Here is a 17,846-nt window from a genome sequence, read left to right as displayed (position 1 = left end):
CCCACGAGCGACACAACCAGGAAGAACTAACGTAGATGGAGTGACTCATCTTGTCTTGTCAGACATCTTTGAAGAATGCGTCTGTTTGTACAGCTCTACGGTGGTCGAGAGGTGTAAACCAACCATGAACATTATATATATATATATATATATATATATATATATATATATATATATATATATATATATATATATATATATATATATATATTTTTTTTTTTATTTATCTATTTATTTATTTTTTATTTATCTATTTCAACCATAATGTTTTTTGAGGCTAGAGGTTTTTTAGTTTACATTTATTTGGGCATTTTAATATGCAATTTTTCAATTAATGACACTAGTAAAAAAAAAAAACATGCTTGTACAAAAAATATTTTATTTTTTTATTTTTAAGCACATTTCAGAAGTTGAATGAAAACTTCCTGGTGCCCTAAAATGTTATACTCTGGCCAATAATGACTAAATCGCTAATCATAACACCCATATGTTTAGACAATGTGTAAACAAATGTGTAAATACAAAAAATATTTCATTTTTTGCCTCTTAAACAAAGATAGACATGGCATTAAGCATTTACATATAAAGTAATACTAATTTTACATTTTAATAAAGTCACAAGTTTTATTAATTTTTTTCACTCTCGCTCACACGTCTAATCTTGAGCTTTCACACCAACAACAATCATTTCCTTGTATATTTTTGCATGCTGTTTATCAAACAAACCGAAACAAAATGAAACTAATAATTGTAAATTGTATTGTAAATTTCAACAAAAATATTAATACAAGAAATAAGCACATAAATGAAAATGAACTTCATAATCTAAATTCTAAAACGTAACAAAAGTAGAGAAATACCTCCTACACTGTTAAACGTGAATGCCTAGGGAACTTTTGGGAACCAACATGTTTTTCACTCAGCAGTACTCATCTCTCCCCATAGATGGCGCTCTATGCTGCTGATTGTTTCAAGGAAGAAGCGTGTGACGCCGCAGCCAATCAGATTACAGGGCAGGGAGGCGCAGGTTTCCGGCCTATTAAACGTCAACAGTGAAAGACGAAGAGGAGAAGCGGTTCCTTTCTGCGGCTGTTGTGTTGTAGCTTCCTACGATTCATCTCTAATATCCCGTAAGTTCTTCTCTTGGTTTAGTGTTAAGTTTGGACAGACACGTCCAACGTACAGATTACGTCTCTTAAAGAAGCACTTTAGGGTCGACCGGGTGGTCGCTGTCGGTGCAGCTAACGCTAGCTTAGCTTCCCCGGCTGTTTGCAAACTCGACCAACGGTTCAATAATTATCGCAACAAAAGCTAAACTAACAAAGGTAGAATATATTGTTGTTATATTTAATCCATAAGAATCAAATTTGCCTTTTTAAATCACTATTTATATATGTGAAAAGCTAAGCTACCCCGTTTAATATCCAGATTTTTAGTGAAAAAAAGGTACAAATGTGTTGTTTTTTAATCTCTGGAAAATGAAAGTTATTTTGTTTCATGTAAACAGTAAAAACAACCTTGTTTTACTTATTATTTTACTTATTATTTTTACAGATGCATCCTTTGGTGTCCTAACTTTTTTCACCTGATTTATTTTTATTTTTATGTTCGAGGGATAATCTTATTGTCTTCTGACATTTTGATTCAACGTTAGTCGGTGAATATATTTTGATGCTATTTTTTAAGTTGTTTGTAAAATGTGTTATTGTACACACTCAAACACAAAAGGAAGTACCTAGTAGAGTTTATCACAACACTAACATTTAAAACTTGATACTAATAAAAATACTCAATACCATTTCTATTACCACGGCAAAAATTTTGTTGTTGTTGAAGAAACAGGGTTGTTATTGGTTAAGAGCAAAATTATGAGTTATTACAATACAACAAACTTAACTTTTTTTTTTAATCAGGGAAAAACCAATAAGTGGAGAATTCAGCTCATGTTTAGTGAAATTAGAGGTTAAGTCAAAATGGTAGACAAGATAACACCTAAACTATAAATATTAATATCCTTTATGGAAGTTGGCACTTTTGATCAGTTTGGCCAAAAACCAAAAATGCGATATATTTCAACCATAATTGTGATTTAATTTTGACTTTTCTCTGCATTAACCACAAGCAAGAAAAATTACCTATAGATAAAGATATTTGTAAACAAGGGCTATTTAAAATAAAAAATGTAACTGTTTTTATTAATCAGAATATTATTTAAGAAAACAGCTTGTTGAGTTGGACATCCATCCTTGTTGAACATTAAGTTCAACCAACAAACAAGTCTATGTATTAAACAGTTTGACCGGTACTTAATACTATGATGAGATTCCTGAGGGTTTCTGGTAAAAAGTATGATTATATAAACTTTAAAACACATAATTAAATTACATTATCTCACAGCTGCATCTCTCTTTCCTTCCATGTGAAGGCAAACCCACTTTAAGCATTTTACCCACACCTAAAGGACGCGTCTGATCCATTAATTTTTACATAACTAAAAATTACAGACCTGCGATTTGGAAATGCATCTGCTTTTTTTATTGCAATTATACTGCAAATGTGACATAAATATTCTGAAACTCACAAAAGTTTAATTTGGTGACCAATGCTGCTCTTAATCCCAGGAATCGCTGCAAGCAACACCATGACACCTGCTTACTGAGCTGCTGCATCTTCAGACGCTACTAGCACCGAGGTCCGGTGTGCGACGAACGAGGCTGACCCACCGACGTCATGGAGACAGAAACGGTAAGCTCGTGTTCTAGTCGATGACGAGCTGCGTTGTTTGGAACTGACTTTTACCCACATCTGTGAGACACGTGTGCAGAAAGCAGCTGTGCGTTGTGAGGAGAGCCTAGGAGTTTTATGTTTTTTATGTGTCGTCTGTAGGAAATGATTCCCATCTGGCAGAACAAGCCCCATGGAGCTGCCCGTAGTGTTGTTAGAAGAATAGGTTCCACTCTTCCTCTCAAACCTCCACAGAGGGCATGCTTTCAGGTACATTTACCAGCCTGTGTTACACGACTGTTTCCAATTTAACCTTTTTTCTGACCAATAAATCTGCTTCTGGATGAACTATAACGCCACGTCTTTTAACAGGAGCTCCCAGGCCTGCCCTCCCTTCGTCCTTTTGACGGCCCCTCGGTTCCTACCCTGGCAGACATCGCCTGGATTGTTGCAGACGAGGAGGAGACGTATGCCAGAGTCAGGTTTGTCTGAAGCCTTGCTCTAAGAAACCCTCCTAAAAGCTAAGGAGTAGTTAAAACAAGCTTTTAGACCCATTCTTGCTCTCATTTATTCACATTAAGGTCCAGAATTTTCTCAGCTTACATCTTCTGTTCAGTTCCCATTGGACCACCATCTATAAACAGCAGGGATGTCATGACAAACTTCATCTGTGCTGAGATTAACAGGGAGAACCGAGGTTACAAGACCATTTAATACATTTTTAAATATACCAGGCACAACTTGCGTAACAACTAAATATATTATTATTTATCCAACTTTATAAACCACCTCCCTGTCAACCCGCATTTGCCACATTTAAGGCTCTCCCGCTGCGACCCATTGTAGAAAACGGACAGTATATACATGGAGCAAAAAGGCCTCAGAATCCAAAGGGATGTGTCTCAACGCTCCACAAGCAGATTAGAAAACAGAAGTCGCTTCGACAAACTGTCATAAAGTTGTCTTACCTTAGCTGTGTTTGTGTGAAATGATGTTTTTGTTGCTTAACAACAATGTTGTCTGTTATGGGTGTGGAGTTTCTGAGCAGGGAGCTAAAACTAGAGTAAAACCGAATGTTTAAAACTCAAAGAAAGCCCCGGGGGTATCAGGGATGTCGCGTGTGTGATTAAATTGTACAGCTCAGCTCTGCCCAACCAGATTTTCATGTTTTGGAGGTTCTTTGGAGCCCGGAGTTAAGCTGAGAGAATAAATTGGAGGCTTTACCTGATAAACACAGCTCCCTCTCTGATTTGATCGGTACTGACCAGCAGTCTCTTTGCAGAAGCGACACGCGTCCCCTGAAACACGAGTGGCGGCCCACGCCCCTTCTAGTTCTCCACAGGAACTCATCTGTGCCCAACTTCCGTCGGGAGGGTAAAAGGATGGAGGGCCTGAGGAAACCCGGGGTGACGGCGCTGAACCGCACCACAGCCCTGCAGGATGAGCTCAGCAGACTGAGAGCTCAGATCGCCAAGATTGTTGCAAGTGATTCAGGTCAGTAGCTCAAAATGACGAGAGACGCTGTTTACTCTGGATTCCTGAGCAGTTTTTCACCAACAACTCTTAGAAATCTCTGCAGCGGTGGTAGGGCTGGGCGATATGGATTAAAAAATAAATCTCATCTTTTATCATACCAAATCCGATTAATCGATTTTTTTTTTCCTCCTTTTTGTTTCATAAAAAGAAAGAAATTATTTTAAAACCTTGCTTTTATGTCAAGCATTTCATCGGGGAGTTGACATGAATTCAAAGTGCAACTAAAAACAAGCTGTGAAACATGCTTGTAAAACAAGATGGCAGCCGTGCCATTATAAACAATGAAAATATAACAAAACATTTGCTGCTAGTGGTATTACACATTGAGCTAAGAACAGGCTTCACTGCACTTGTGAACTTCAAACTAAGTTAAAAAAAAAGTAAATAAGTAAATGAAGTACCTCGTATTATGGTAAAAAAAAAAGTTTCTACTTAACAATATTTTGACAATAATTTCACCTAAACATATATTCAGCATCACATGCTGTTCTCTTCATGGAAACCCAATGAGTGTATTGGCAAAATAAAATCCAGATCATTCAAAAATGAAATCTTAAAGAATTGTAAATTCGAATTAATCGATCAAATCGATTTATCGCCCAACCTAAGCGGTGGGCTATCCTTCGCCCATACTGCCCCTGCCTCAAGACACGCTGCCGTCTGGATGCTTTTACCCATGTGTCATGAAATGCAAACCTCTTTTATCAATAGCACTTTGACAGAAATGTGCGAAATCTGACGTTAATGTCAGTTTGATGTTCTGGTGCCGTTTAACGTGGAAGAGGAACGCTGTAGCGGTGGATTAAACCTGAATTTTCCCACAGGTTTATGAAGCATTTCAGAGCAACGCAGGCTTCATGTTGCTTTGTTGCGCTTACTTTAGAGCGTATAGCTGAGCCAGTGTCTTCATGTGACTGGTTGTCCTGCTGCCAAGCCTGCTGCCCTCATTCCCTGTAAGCTCTTTGGTAGTAAGGTGACTTGGCATCAGTTTATAGGTCAGTGATGGAAGATTATCCCTGCTGTTCTGTGGCAGCTGGTCGTCACATGATGGACAAAATGTTTTCTGTTGTGTTCAGGCTCGGGAAGTTTTCTGACATTTCTATACAACTGTTGTGCAATTACACATTTTTTTTAAAGTTATTTAATGTTTATCAAGTAACTATAAGTTAAAAATTGTCTGGTGAATATCAGGCCAATGAGCTGATATCAGGACAATAGTTGAAAGAGTGAGTCGAGCACTGGCGTACTTTTAACAGCAAACTGCACATTTTTGAAAAAAAAGAACAACGAGTTGTCTTCAAGTATATGAATATATCAATAAAAAGTAATGCACATCCAGGAAACACATAATGTGATGTTTATCTGAATTAACCATGTATTTCCATCAACACATCTTCTCTACTGGGCTAGTGAAACTTAACTAAAGCTATTAAGCAAAATTAATTCTGTAATTTTTTTAGATATTTTTTTTAGATATTAAAAGTATTATTGTTTAAAAAATGTTTTCAATAAAATATGTCGTAGTGTATAAATAGTTTTGTACGGTTAAAAAAATGGCTAAAGAACTTAAATTATAATTTATTTAATACAATATTACCTCTCACATTCAACAATGAATACATTATTCATACAATTATTTCATTTTATGATCGATATAAGTAATAATTTATTTAAGGTTAGCGGATAGGATGAACTCTTAACTTCAGGTAGCGATCATAGATGATGAAAACTGAGATTAATCAAAACTGCCGTCTTGATTTTCAACAGCAAATCACATTTCCTGAAATTGTTCATTGTAAACTTTTTTAATTTTTATTTAAATAGGCTAAAAATGGATATTTAGGCCTTTTCACAAATATTTTTTTCCCTTAAAATGTTTGATAAATCTGTCTATAAATTTTTCCTAAATTTGTCTTTTTTTCTTCCTAGAAGACCGATGGTGTCAAGTCTTCTGTCTAATAAGTTCCTCTAAGCAACACCAACTGATAAAGCATATCGATTAAAATATAAATCATATTGATCAGTATCGATAATCATCAACAAATTCAAAACATATATTTTTAAGTGCAGCCCTGGCTATTTTATGCTGTTGCTTAGCAACCTATTTTTTAAATACAGACACGCAATCACTGAATTCAACTTCAACCCTTTATTCAACCAACTTTTTACCAAAACTGGGAAGTTTTTAAAAAAAGAAAATGTGCTCTCTGAACTCCTTGAAGGGGGCGGAGCCTTCCTGGGTCTGCGTTGTGATTGGTTGGGAGGATTGATAACAGTAATATGAACCTGCATGATAGTCTAGAGTGGAAAGGGAAAGAAAACTGTTATTCTGTTGAACTTTTTATTGAACTTTTTTTTCTTTCTATCATCGATATACGTCTATCAATCGATCTATATTGTTATTAAATTATCGTCCAGCCCTATAAACTGACTAATCTCATCTTTTCTCTCCAGACTCCAACCCCCTGACCCCAGAGCTCCTCTCCCCGGACGACACCAGCATGGGTTTCTCCATGGCGCCGTTCGAGGCCGCGTCCTTCCAGCCGGCATCCGCGGCTCCCGCTTCCTTCGTCATAAGCGACGTGACCGAGGAGGAGGAGGAAGAGGAGGAGGAAGACGAGGAACTGGTGGAGGAAGACGAGAAGGACGTGGTCTCTGTTGTCTCGGAGCTGCTCCCCGACCCGCTGCCTCCGGTCTCCATGACGGCGTCGGCCACCTTCGACCTGGACCGGCCCAGCATGGATTTCCGGGAGGCCGAGGAGGACACGGTGTCCCTGTCCAAGTCCACCAGCTTCGCCGACGTCATGGACATCCTGAAGGACATGAACAGAATGAAGATGAGTAAAGACAGGTGAGAGACGCTGGCGACAGCGACAGCGTGACGTTCTCTTTGAGTTTGCTGCGGTCCCTGACGGATGATTGGTGCGTCGCCCCGTTTAGGTACAACAGAGGCTGCACGTCGCTCAGAGAGGAAGACTCCGCCTCGCTGATATCCGAGGCGCTGAGGAAGAAATTTGTCCTGAAGGAAGAAGATTCTGCTGCTGTGAAAAGGAAGTAGTCAGTTTAAGGAGAACCAGTTCCTGCTGCGTCATGTAAGTCAGGAAACGGCTGCTGCTGATGAGCGTTTTGCGTGTTTTAGTTTAGTCTTTTAAATTTTAATTTTTAGGCCTTTGCCCGTACAGTTTATGCCCACGAATCAAAGACCCCCGCTCCTCTCCTGGCGTCAGAACCAAAGACTCTTTGTCCCAGAGCCGCCGGCTCCTGAGGGCGTCCTGCAGCGTGTCGGGAACAGCTGCAGCACTTCGTTACGTCACACGGGGAACATTTCACCTGCATTACCTTCATTTTTACCCAAAACTGGGTTGTTTTAGACGCCGGTGTGGCAGAGATGTGACACATCCAAACATTTTGTGACCTAAATGAGGCACATTTGCTGGTAGTTTTCACCAGAAAAGATACAAATTATTATTATTATTTTTCCTTTGCCTTGCATCAGTTGCCTAAATAACTTTTCTAATGTTCTTGAAAACCTCTCTAGTGTCCCAGTGAGTTTAGCGTGTACCTTTTTGGATGATCAGTTCAGGGAATCACTCCCAGGTTTGAGACAGTTGTGCACATTTGTTCTTTTTTTCAGTGATTCCACAGACGTGTTCATCTCGTTAGATTAGAATATGAATGAAAAGCTATTTTACTTCAGACCCAAAAAGCGAAACTCGTATAGATTTCTTACCCACGGAGTGATATATTATAAATGTTTCTTTCTCTTTCGCAGTTTATGGCTTACGTCGAGAAAAATCCAAAATTGAGTTTCTCCAAAAATTTAGCATATGACATAAGAGCACATTTTTAAATATGCAGTAATTGTAGAGCAGGGGTGTCCAAACTTTTCAGCTTGAGGGCCAACATTATCAACTCAGAAATACTCGAAGGCCAAAAAAAGAATAAAATAAAATGAAAAATAACAAAGAAATGTATACGCTGTGATTATTTTTTTTTACCTACTCTACAAAATATGAAAATTTTAATTAAACAAATTAGTCAGAATTTCTGAGGTAAAGGGATGTGTAAATCGCTGTAGGTCTGAAGTTAAAAACTGTTTTTTGCTTATTCACTTTATTGAAAGATGGTCGCCCAGTTTGCACATTTTTTTTTTAGGCTCAGTTAAAAATTAACAGCATTTTTTTTTGGTCTAGCAACATAAAAACAGTACTTGCCATATTTAGCTAATTTTAACAAATAAATTCAAGACAGACTTTAGCGCCACAAGTTCTGCATTTGAGTTAAAGATCTGAGAGATGTGGTCCTATTCACTATTAAATTAAATGTAAAAAGTCAGGCTATTAAAATATTAATCTCCCAAACTCTTGAATAGGCTTTGTTTCAAAAACATCTCACTGCGTCTTGGTTGTCTTTTGTTCATTAGACTTTTTCCTTCCACTCAACTTTCCACTAATATACTTTAGATAACAGCGACGAGACCTTGTGGCCGAAGGACTCTGCTAAACCTGTGAAGTCGGCAGTCTTTCCTGTGATAATGAGACTGAATATAAATTCTCTTTTATTGCTCTGACGTAATATTCAGATTTTCTTTGGTTTTTCTGAAGGACCAGATGTGAACGCTTGAACTATACCCCTCTGTGTGTGAGATACGAGTTTCTCTTTGTGGAGCTGAAGATGATGTGACAATATTCTATTTCACTGAGCTGCGCCTGTCGCTCTGTTTGCTTGTGAAGCAGCGGACACCGTTTTGAAACCTGACCTGACCGGACTGACCGTATATCGACAGTAAAGGTGTAAATCAGAGGGAGCGGGTCCTCGGCTGTCAGCAGACACGGGCCTGTACAGATTCTAACGTCTCCCTGCATGCGGAAGCTGCTCACTAATATTGCACATGTGAAATAACAGTAAACAAGCAATTCTAGCTAACATTATACGTGTTTACATTATTCTGAGCGCTATTGGAACAACACCGCTCCTCTTTTTGTACGAATCGGGAATAAAACGACGCAGATTTTCACAGAAACAGTCTCAACGATTTATTCCCATATTAGTTCAAAGGGCCATGCTTATTTTTATCCACCTTCCCCTGGATTTGTCCTCTGTTCCCTAACTTTATTAGTATGCCCAAATAAGGATTGTCTGTCTTTATTAGTAATTAGTGTCATGTGGCTGGATGTTTTCAAGAAGAGCCCCTTTAGGAATCCTTGGCCTCTCAGCACTAAAGCCTTTGTGTTTAATCCTACATAAGGGAAAATGCTTGTTTACGTTAGCTGTGTTGAAAGAGTTAGCTCAGTGAAATGTTTTAGGCAAAGTAATTTTCTTATTGGACAAACGATGAACTGCAAATACTGGATGCAGACAGGATTGTTTCAGCGCCGTCGTAAACTGAGGTTTCTGCATTAGTGTGAGTGTAACTGTTGTACCCCGAGCCCCCGTCACCGCCAGATGTTTGTTCTGTTTTTCTTTTTTTAAATTGTTTTGTGTGTTGTTGTTTTTTTTTTTTTTCTTTCCATAACTGTAAATAAAGGTTGTGCGACTGTTTTCAAAATGAGTTCCTCTTTTTGTGATGATTGCGTACCGACAGCATGTAACCACCTGGGGGCAGTGTAAGCCAGAAAAAAAAACAACATGCATTTTTAATATTGTAAATAAAGTATGTTTTCTTTTCTATGATGGGTTTCAGACTGGAAAGACATACGTACGTTAAAAAATAAATAAATAAATAAAATAAAAGCAGGGATGACATAAAACGATGTGTCAGCAAAACCACAGGAAGACCTGAGAAAAGGCTGGTGCATGCTTCCAGCAAGGAAACTTTGAATACTTTAAATCTAAAAGCTACAAAATGCATCTTTATTTTATTTTGGCTTTTATTCATGCTTATTAGTAATTTAATTAAAGTAGGAAGGAAAACCTGGATATTCACCATGTTCTCCATCGTAACGGCACCACTCAGAAGCAAATCTGGTAAAGTGACAGAAAAGTGAATCAGTGCTGTGAAATTACACACAGATGTCTTCTGTTTGCTATTTTTACACGTGTTTCACATCATCAAAGATAACTAAATTAAATACTAAAAGCAGTTCTCTAATTATATTTAATTAAAAAGTCATTTCTAAGGCTTTTTGGACTCCAGTGACCCAAAACGAACCACAAATGGAGAAAACGGAACAGTCAGTAAACCTGCTGGGCTGTTTCTTTTCCTCACGGGTGAAGACTTGTTTAGAAAGCTATTCTCCTTTAATAAAATAATAATTTGAAGACTGTACTTTGTTTTTACTCTGGTTGTCTTTGGCTAATAAAATCTGTTTGATCAGAAACATTAAAATGTAACACTTTTTTCCCAGCACCGTGTTAGGAGACACATCTGATGGAAAGTGAATCATTTTATTTTAAATGTTATCCCAACAGACATCAACCTTTTTATGCAAAATGTTGCTCTCAGTCTTTGTCTGAAGTCTTTGCATCACTTGAAGCAGTGATGGCCACATTTATTTGCCAAGAAAAGCTGACATTGAAAGAACACACGGGCCACAAAGGTCCCCCCTTTTTTTTCTCCAAACGCAAATGAAAAACGTATGTCCTTGTGCTTTTATTTAACTTTCACATGTAGAGGATTAAACAAAACGTGGAACGTCTTAATGGATGAAACAAAATAGTCCGATTCTGTAGAAAACAGATCGGTAACTTGTGCTCGAGCAGAAATTTAAAAACTGTCTCACACTTCATAAGAACAGCGACTGTGTGAATTTTCTGAAATTTTAGGGTGAATCGTGAAAAACTATTCTCAGCAGCAAGAACAGGAAATGGGTCACTGTTTTTTTTTATTTTTTAAATGAATGCCCGTGCTAGTCAGCTAAATTTGTACCGGGGAGCTGCACAGAATCATTCTGAGGGCCACAAATGGCCCCCGGCCCGCGCTTCATCATAATTCACAGGGAGGTGGTGGTTCTGACTCTTACTGGACTTGGTTCCTTCTTCACTGCAATAAAACCTCTCAGATTAAAGTTCTTAATGGTCAAAAAAAAAAAAAAGTTTCACTTCTGGTGCAAAACTTTCACCAGGATTTCTTTTCAAAGCCATGATTGCTGCATGTTTTTCAGTTAATTAACAAATATAGGATTGATTGTACTGTAAAACCCTCCAGTCAAATCATTGCATTGTTGTGTTTCTTAAATACAACGCATATTCTATAGCAAATGTAAAATCTCTATTTAATAAATGCACCCTATTATTTTCTATCTTATACATGGGAAAGTCTCATATTTTTGACCGTAACAAGTTTAAATTTCTTTGTGGAGTTTCCTGAGGCACCTTTGTTGTGAATTGGTGTTACATAAGCTGAACTGAATTACAAATGAAATCTGTTTAGTGCCACCAGATTGTTAAAAGACTCAATTCAAGGCCAAAGCTAAAAAAAAAAGAAAAAAGAAGAAGATCCTCCCTACTGGTTTCCTGTGTAATAAAGCTTGACACACAGCCAACTCGTGCTCCAGCTCGATTTCTGCCTGCGCTGCGGACGGTCCAGATTTCCAGGATGGCTTTAAACCCACATTCTTTCCCATTTCCTGCTCTTTCCCAGGATGATCCAGCTCCTCTGTGAGTCTCAGCCTATTTTCTGTGACAGTCCTTGGCCTACTTCGTCCCTCGTCACCTCCGCCGTGGAGGTAACGAGGACTAGATCCATCTACCAATTTTAGATGTGGGAAGATGTCTTTGGAGGGCTCGGTTAATGGGACTTTGAGTCAGAACGAGGCTCCGTAGAGCTGATGAATAAAGGCCTTCAGTTCAAAGTGACATTGACACGTTTTCACCACTGAAACACTTGTTAGAGAAGTTAAGAAAAAGGAGTTACGCCGTTTTTTTTGAGGAGGTAACCTGACCTCAACCTTGGACACTGAGCCGACTTAAACTCCCGCTTAAAAGGTTCAGATTGAAAAAAAGATGTTGGGCCAGTAAAATGTCTTATTCTGATACTGAAGCTGAAGAAAGTTCCTGGTGGCTTTACATAAAATACAAGTTTTAGGAAGAGCGTCACCGTTGATGCAAAGCAGCAAAATGTCAAAACTTTGATATCATCGCAAATAAATCTAGACATTTACCAAAGCTCTGGTTTATTGAACGCACACGGACCAAGCCTGGTCAGACTAAACTGTTTTAGCTCAGTTACACTGCAAAAACGGATCTAAGAATAAGTAAAATGTTCTTAAAATGAGTGTATTTGTCCTTGATTTGAGCAGGTAAATAAGATTATCTGCCAATGGAATAAGATTTTTGCACTTCAAATAGGAACAATTCATCTCCATCATCTTATTTCAAGTGCAGGATGTCTAATTATCTTAATTTAGGGGTCAAAATACTCATTTCATTGGCAGATAATCTTATTTACCTGCTCAAATCAAGGACAAATACACTTATTTTAAGAACATTTTACAAATTTTTAGATCTGTTTTTGCAGTGTAGGATCAAGCAAACCCGCCATTTGTGTTTGTTAACAGGAGAATCGTGACGGGATTTCCCTAAAATGCAGCCGTTTTCGTTCACATCCCCAGTATTTGCTAGAGATGCTTGGATCAGATGTTACAGGCCTTCTTCCTCGAACCTCTCACAATGGTTTGCAGGGATTTTGGCCCGTTTCTCCAGACAGAACCGATGTCACTGGGTCAGGGTTGCCTTGTTCACATCACCTCCCCAAACTTTCTCTGGGACTGAGATCAGGACTAAAACACTGACTTTGTTGCCCTGAAACCTCCTACTAACTTAACATCATGACCCATTCAGACCCAAGTTTTATCTTTTTGGTTGATGTCTTTTTTTCCCCATCGTTCTCACCTCATGACGTGATTTATATAAAGCGACGTGAACCAAACCCGGCCGCCGCGCTTCTCACTTTTCCTTCAAATGCAGCTGTGGTGATTACGGCCAGACGTGTTGGTGCAGGAATCGTCTCACTGCAGATGCAGACGATCTCTTTCCAGCTTCAGCCACCATCTCCACAAGGCTCGTTCCCCTCCGTATGATAGCTGGATCTTCCCCTGATTTTCTATTTTCTTGCATATAATTGTTTGCATAGATGAACGTAATTAATTTATGACCTTTCATTACTCATTTACTGTTTTTTTTTTTTTTTTAATCAAACGTTGCTCTGTTAGACTTCCTTACTTCAGCAGGAACGCAGTACACTACAAAAGGGAACTTAAAGTAGGTGAAAATTTTCTTGGAATTAGTGTATTTATTCTTGAATAGAGCAGGTAAATCAGATTATCTGCCAATAGAATAAACTTTTTGCACTTAAAATAAGAACAACTCATCTCCATTATCATATTTCAAGTGCAGTATATCTAATTATCTTATTTTAGGGGTTAATATACTCATTCCACTGGCAGATTATGTTATTTACCTGCTCAAACCAAGGACAAATACACTAATTTCAAGAAATCTTTTCTCACTTTTAGTTCTGTTTTTGCAGTGTAAGGATCCCATTTCCCCAAAATAGAGGTCAGAAGCTCCCATCAAGGTCGTGCTCTGCAAAATATGGAAGAAAAACCTCAAAATCAACAGCTGGTAACATCTGATTGGTTGGCAGCGGGGCTCCGGCTCGCTGCACCTCGGGGCTTTCCTGATGTTCCAGGGAGGTCCCTGTGTAGAGGCCCATCATTGGAAACAGAAACGCTGGCGCTCTGTGTCCCCAGAGAAACGTCTTTATGGCCAGGGACATTCTTTGCTTTTGATGAGTCTGTCTGACAACCGTGCCACGCTCTGCCGCTGCGAGGAAGAAACGTAAATCAGGAAAACGGGGATTTATCTGGCCTGGGAGTTCTCTGAGAGCTCGGGCTGAACAGAGAAGATGGTTCTCACGTTTCCAGATGTGAGGCAAAACGTTTTATTTCTGTACAAATATTAAAAAGTACATTCATGTGGTTTTTTTTTTTTAGCTGTATATTCATCACACACAGCAAACAGTGCTTCCAAAAACTATTCATAACACTTTAATTTTTCTACATTTTGACATTAAGTAGAATAAAAATCTGAAAAGTGTCCACAGAGTCTGTCCGGCTGCGTTTTAGCCTCTGTGTGAATGCAGCTGTTCTGGTTCTGGCCTCAGAGGTTCTTCAAAGAACGTTAGAGAGCAACCAGCATCCTGAAGATCAAGAAACCCAGCAGACAGAGGAAGTTCTGGTCCAGTTTACAGCAGGATCAGGTTCTACAGCAACATCTTCCAGACCTCTGATCCATCCATCATCTGGACCTGGAGAGAGGATGGACCACCTGCAGACCTACCAGGACATGGACGTCCACCTGGACTGACAGGTAAGAAAAGGAGGAATCAGAGAAGAAGCATCAAGATCCGTGGACCAGGTTGGAGAATCTGTTGAACGAGCCTCAGTTTGTTTTATACTCTACAAATATAAAAAAGAAGAAAGACATTAAATAAAAGCCATTACAATCCTGTTTGGAAGTTGCCACCAGCCATGTGATTTACTTACCCCCCCCCCCCTTTAATAATTAAAACCTTGATTTGAAGGCTGCATTTTAGTCTCTTTGTGGATTGTTTCTGACTAATGATAATATTTGTTTGATGATCTGAAACATTCATGTGCAACAAAACAGCAAAAAATAAAACTAAAAAAACTGAAGAAATCTGTAACGAGGCAAAAACTTTTCAACAGCATTATTTGATGGTAACATAGTCAATGCCATTAAAGTCAATATTTTTCATATTTGATCATTTAATCAGGTATCTACTAATTAGTGAACCATTCAAATAATTGCACATAGAGGTTTCCATATATAGTTTATTGCCACTTTTCTAATAATATTTGTAAGGATCGGTTTTGTGCTCCAAACACAACTACGCTACTACAAATTAACATTTCACTGGTGTAGAAAGAGTAAAATTAGTTTATTCAACATAAAAAAACATTCTAAGTGGGTAATATGTTTTGTGGAGGGGAACTGAATGAGTAGACATTACAGGACAGGTGATTTTTCTACCATTTAAACTATTAATTGTAGAAAGTTCCTGAATCAACATACCAGTAGCGGCACCAAGAAAACAGACACAAAACCAACTAAAAATAAGCTTTGTTAGAGTTATTTTGTGTCCTGTTAAGGCTTTTCTCTGTTTTTCTTTCCATTGTTATTTTATAATTAATATCGCTGAGTTGCTGCTTAGTGTTTCTGTTTAGTTGGTTCTCTTTTGTGAAGGATGTACGGACTCATTAGGCTTTTCTACTTTGCCTCTTTAGTCTCTGGAGCTTTTTGTGATTCTGTTCTTCTGCTCCGATCCTTTTTTCATCTTTTTGAAGTAATTTTGTGTTTTTTATTTTTTTATTTTTTTTTAAATAATCCTTTTGTGTCTTCTTGACAAACTTTAAGTTACATAATCAATTTCTCTTACATGAAATGGTCTTCTAAAGTTGTCTCTCGGCAGTCATTTCGGGGCTGTTTCAGTTTTTTTCTGTGTTGTGTGTCTACACACGATAAATTTCAAATAGTGAATATTGGGTTTTATGTGAACGGCAGACACAAAATAGCACACAACTATTAAGTGGAAGGAAAATGGTTTTTAAATCTTTTTTTCTTGCAAATACAATCTTAAAAGTGCGGCCTTCACATGTACATTACTGCTTTGCAGAGACACCTTTTAATGCTGCAAGTCTTTAGTTCAGGACCAGCACTGGGACTTTGGCACTTGATATTTTCATGTTTTTTTTTTTTTTTTGAAAAGTAAACATGTTTTTTGCTCGACTGAATGATCTGCTGTTTTTGGAAACACCAGAGGAAATGCCAGAGGATGGGAGCTCTGAGCGCTCTAACTCAATCTGTTCCCCTCGTTATCTGCGCATAAAGACCCCGCAGCCACTTAGAACATAAGCGTTAAGCGCCAGTCACTTCTCTAAAGTACCCAGGGTCACAGTCGTGTGTGCTTTTTGTTCGCACTGGCAGCGACGTGTCAGGGTAAGCTGCCTTTGTTGGTGACGTTTGTGACTGAAATGGCAAGAAAAGCCCTCAGAGCGTTGAAACAACGAGCAGCTTCTGCGTGTCTGCATGTTCAGGCTGAGGGCCGTCCTCCTCAGCGTCTCGTAGCAACAACAAGCTGAATCCACGCTGGATGACAAGGGGGGGGGACACAAGAGCTGCATCTGCTGCTCTCAGCCGCCCACCCTTCCCTGAGTGTCACCCACGCGTCCCCCCCGTCCCACCCCCCACGTCACCAGGGCACCAAACTCACATCCGTGACTCACAGCACCATGAGGGCTTCCTCAGATCGATCGAATTCACTCTGCGGCGTCTATTTTTGGTCATCTTTGGTGTGTCAGTCTCATTAAGTGGGATTGTCATTTAAAGACGAGTGCTGGGTGATGCTGAGTAAATGGTGTCCATGAGTGGAGCCGTACGCCGCGCTCCTAGTTTAGAGGCCGACGAAGCTGTTCGTGTGTCGTGTTGAGTCACCCTGATGTTAATTAGCAACGTTAATTGGAGTGAGCCTGCCGCCTTTTAATGAATGACAACTTGTATTTGGAGCTGATTGTGTCTAAAGGAAAGCAAAACAATGTAAAATTAAAAAGTAATTAATGTGCGTTATTAAAACCAGCGTCCTTCTTTCATTTGCTGAAGATCTAAGTCGTGACTTGGTGAAAAATTATAAATTTATGCACTTTATACGTTCCCTCCAGTATCCAGGTGGTCATCCGTAGATGATTATTGAAGAAAAACACAAACCGCAGTTGGTTTGTTTAACTGTATTTACGGTGACAATGTCAAATTGGTTAAACCTTTTCCACATTTTGACACCTTTCAGCCACCAACTTCAGTGCATTTTATAGGAAATATACTCTAAAGCCACACATAGTAGCACATGATGAGGCTACATCATTTTGAATTTCTTTTGCAAATAAAAATCTGAAAAGTGTGGCACGCATACCTATGTATCACGCTTGTTAATTTCTATTGCTACGTCTCCATCTTGGCACATCTAGCTCTGTCATATTTGATGGCGAGCGCATGTGAACATGAATTCTCAAGTTTACACAGAAAATTTGATTTAGTTCTGGGCTTTGATTGGACCAGTCTGAATCTAAACCATCACACCGTGTCGTGGTCTCTAGGAGTTTGTGTTTTGTCTTTTATTCATGTAATTCTGACTTTTTCTTTATGCTTCCAAGACCAGGATTTCTTTACACTGCAACAAAAAAAGAGGAGGGGTCTGAAATCAAGATAAAATTGCTAAATAGGAGGGAAAAAATACTTAAAACAAGTAAAATTATCCATGCAGCAAAATTATTTCACTTGGCAATATGTCTTGATTTAAGATTATACTGTAAAGCAGGGGTGTCAAACTCATTTTGGTTGAGGGGCCGCATACAGCTTAATCTGATCTCAAGAGGGCCACACGAGGTACAAGATTAAATAGAACTAATTAATGTGGACTTGTTGTTGATTTTTATATTAAATTAATTTCACTTTACACAATATATTATGAATAACCTCATCATTTTTAAGAAAAGTATGTGCAATTTCAACAATACTTTTATTCAGTTAAACATTTACTTGTGCATTATGCATAAGAACTGATCACAGTG

General features: G+C 38.5%; 1 protein-coding gene across 3 annotated transcripts; it reads left to right on the top strand.

Moving 5' to 3' along the window:
* The first annotated feature begins 1,012 nt into the window (after positions 1-1,012).
* On the top strand, positions 1,013-7,593 carry mtfr1l (mitochondrial fission regulator 1-like). Of its 3 annotated transcripts, none has more exons than XM_012855780.3 (8): positions 1,013-1,130; positions 2,622-2,745; positions 2,887-2,994; positions 3,097-3,206; positions 4,007-4,218; positions 6,715-7,111; positions 7,201-7,352; positions 7,443-7,593. In XM_012855780.3, exons 2-7 carry the CDS (start codon positions 2,731-2,733, stop codon positions 7,316-7,318), a joined length of 960 nt encoding a protein of 319 aa, XP_012711234.2. In that variant the 5' UTR covers positions 1,013-1,130; positions 2,622-2,730; the 3' UTR covers positions 7,319-7,352; positions 7,443-7,593. The 3 variants fall into 3 exon arrangements, with proteins under 3 accessions (XP_012711234.2, XP_012711233.2, XP_021168121.2); XM_012855779.3 differs by having other exon boundaries at positions 7,427-7,593; XM_021312446.2 differs by having other exon boundaries at positions 7,201-7,593.
* The last annotated feature ends 10,253 nt before the right edge of the window (positions 7,594-17,846 follow it).

The sequence above is a fragment of the Fundulus heteroclitus genome, chromosome 19 (genome assembly GCF_011125445.2).
Source record: "Fundulus heteroclitus isolate FHET01 chromosome 19, MU-UCD_Fhet_4.1, whole genome shotgun sequence".
NCBI lineage: Eukaryota > Metazoa > Chordata > Actinopteri > Cyprinodontiformes > Fundulidae > Fundulus > Fundulus heteroclitus.
Note: the sequence above shows the minus strand (reverse complement) of the source record. Positions and strands in the feature narration are given on the sequence as shown.

Coding starts and splice junctions, on each gene's coding strand:
- mtfr1l (XM_012855780.3), top strand. Junction 2,995..3,096: donor CACAGAGGGCATGCTTTCAG/GTACATTTACCA, acceptor GTCTTTTAACAG/GAGCTCCCAGGCCTGCCCTC. Junction 4,219..6,714: donor GATTGTTGCAAGTGATTCAG/GTCAGTAGCTCA, acceptor TTTTCTCTCCAG/ACTCCAACCCCCTGACCCCA.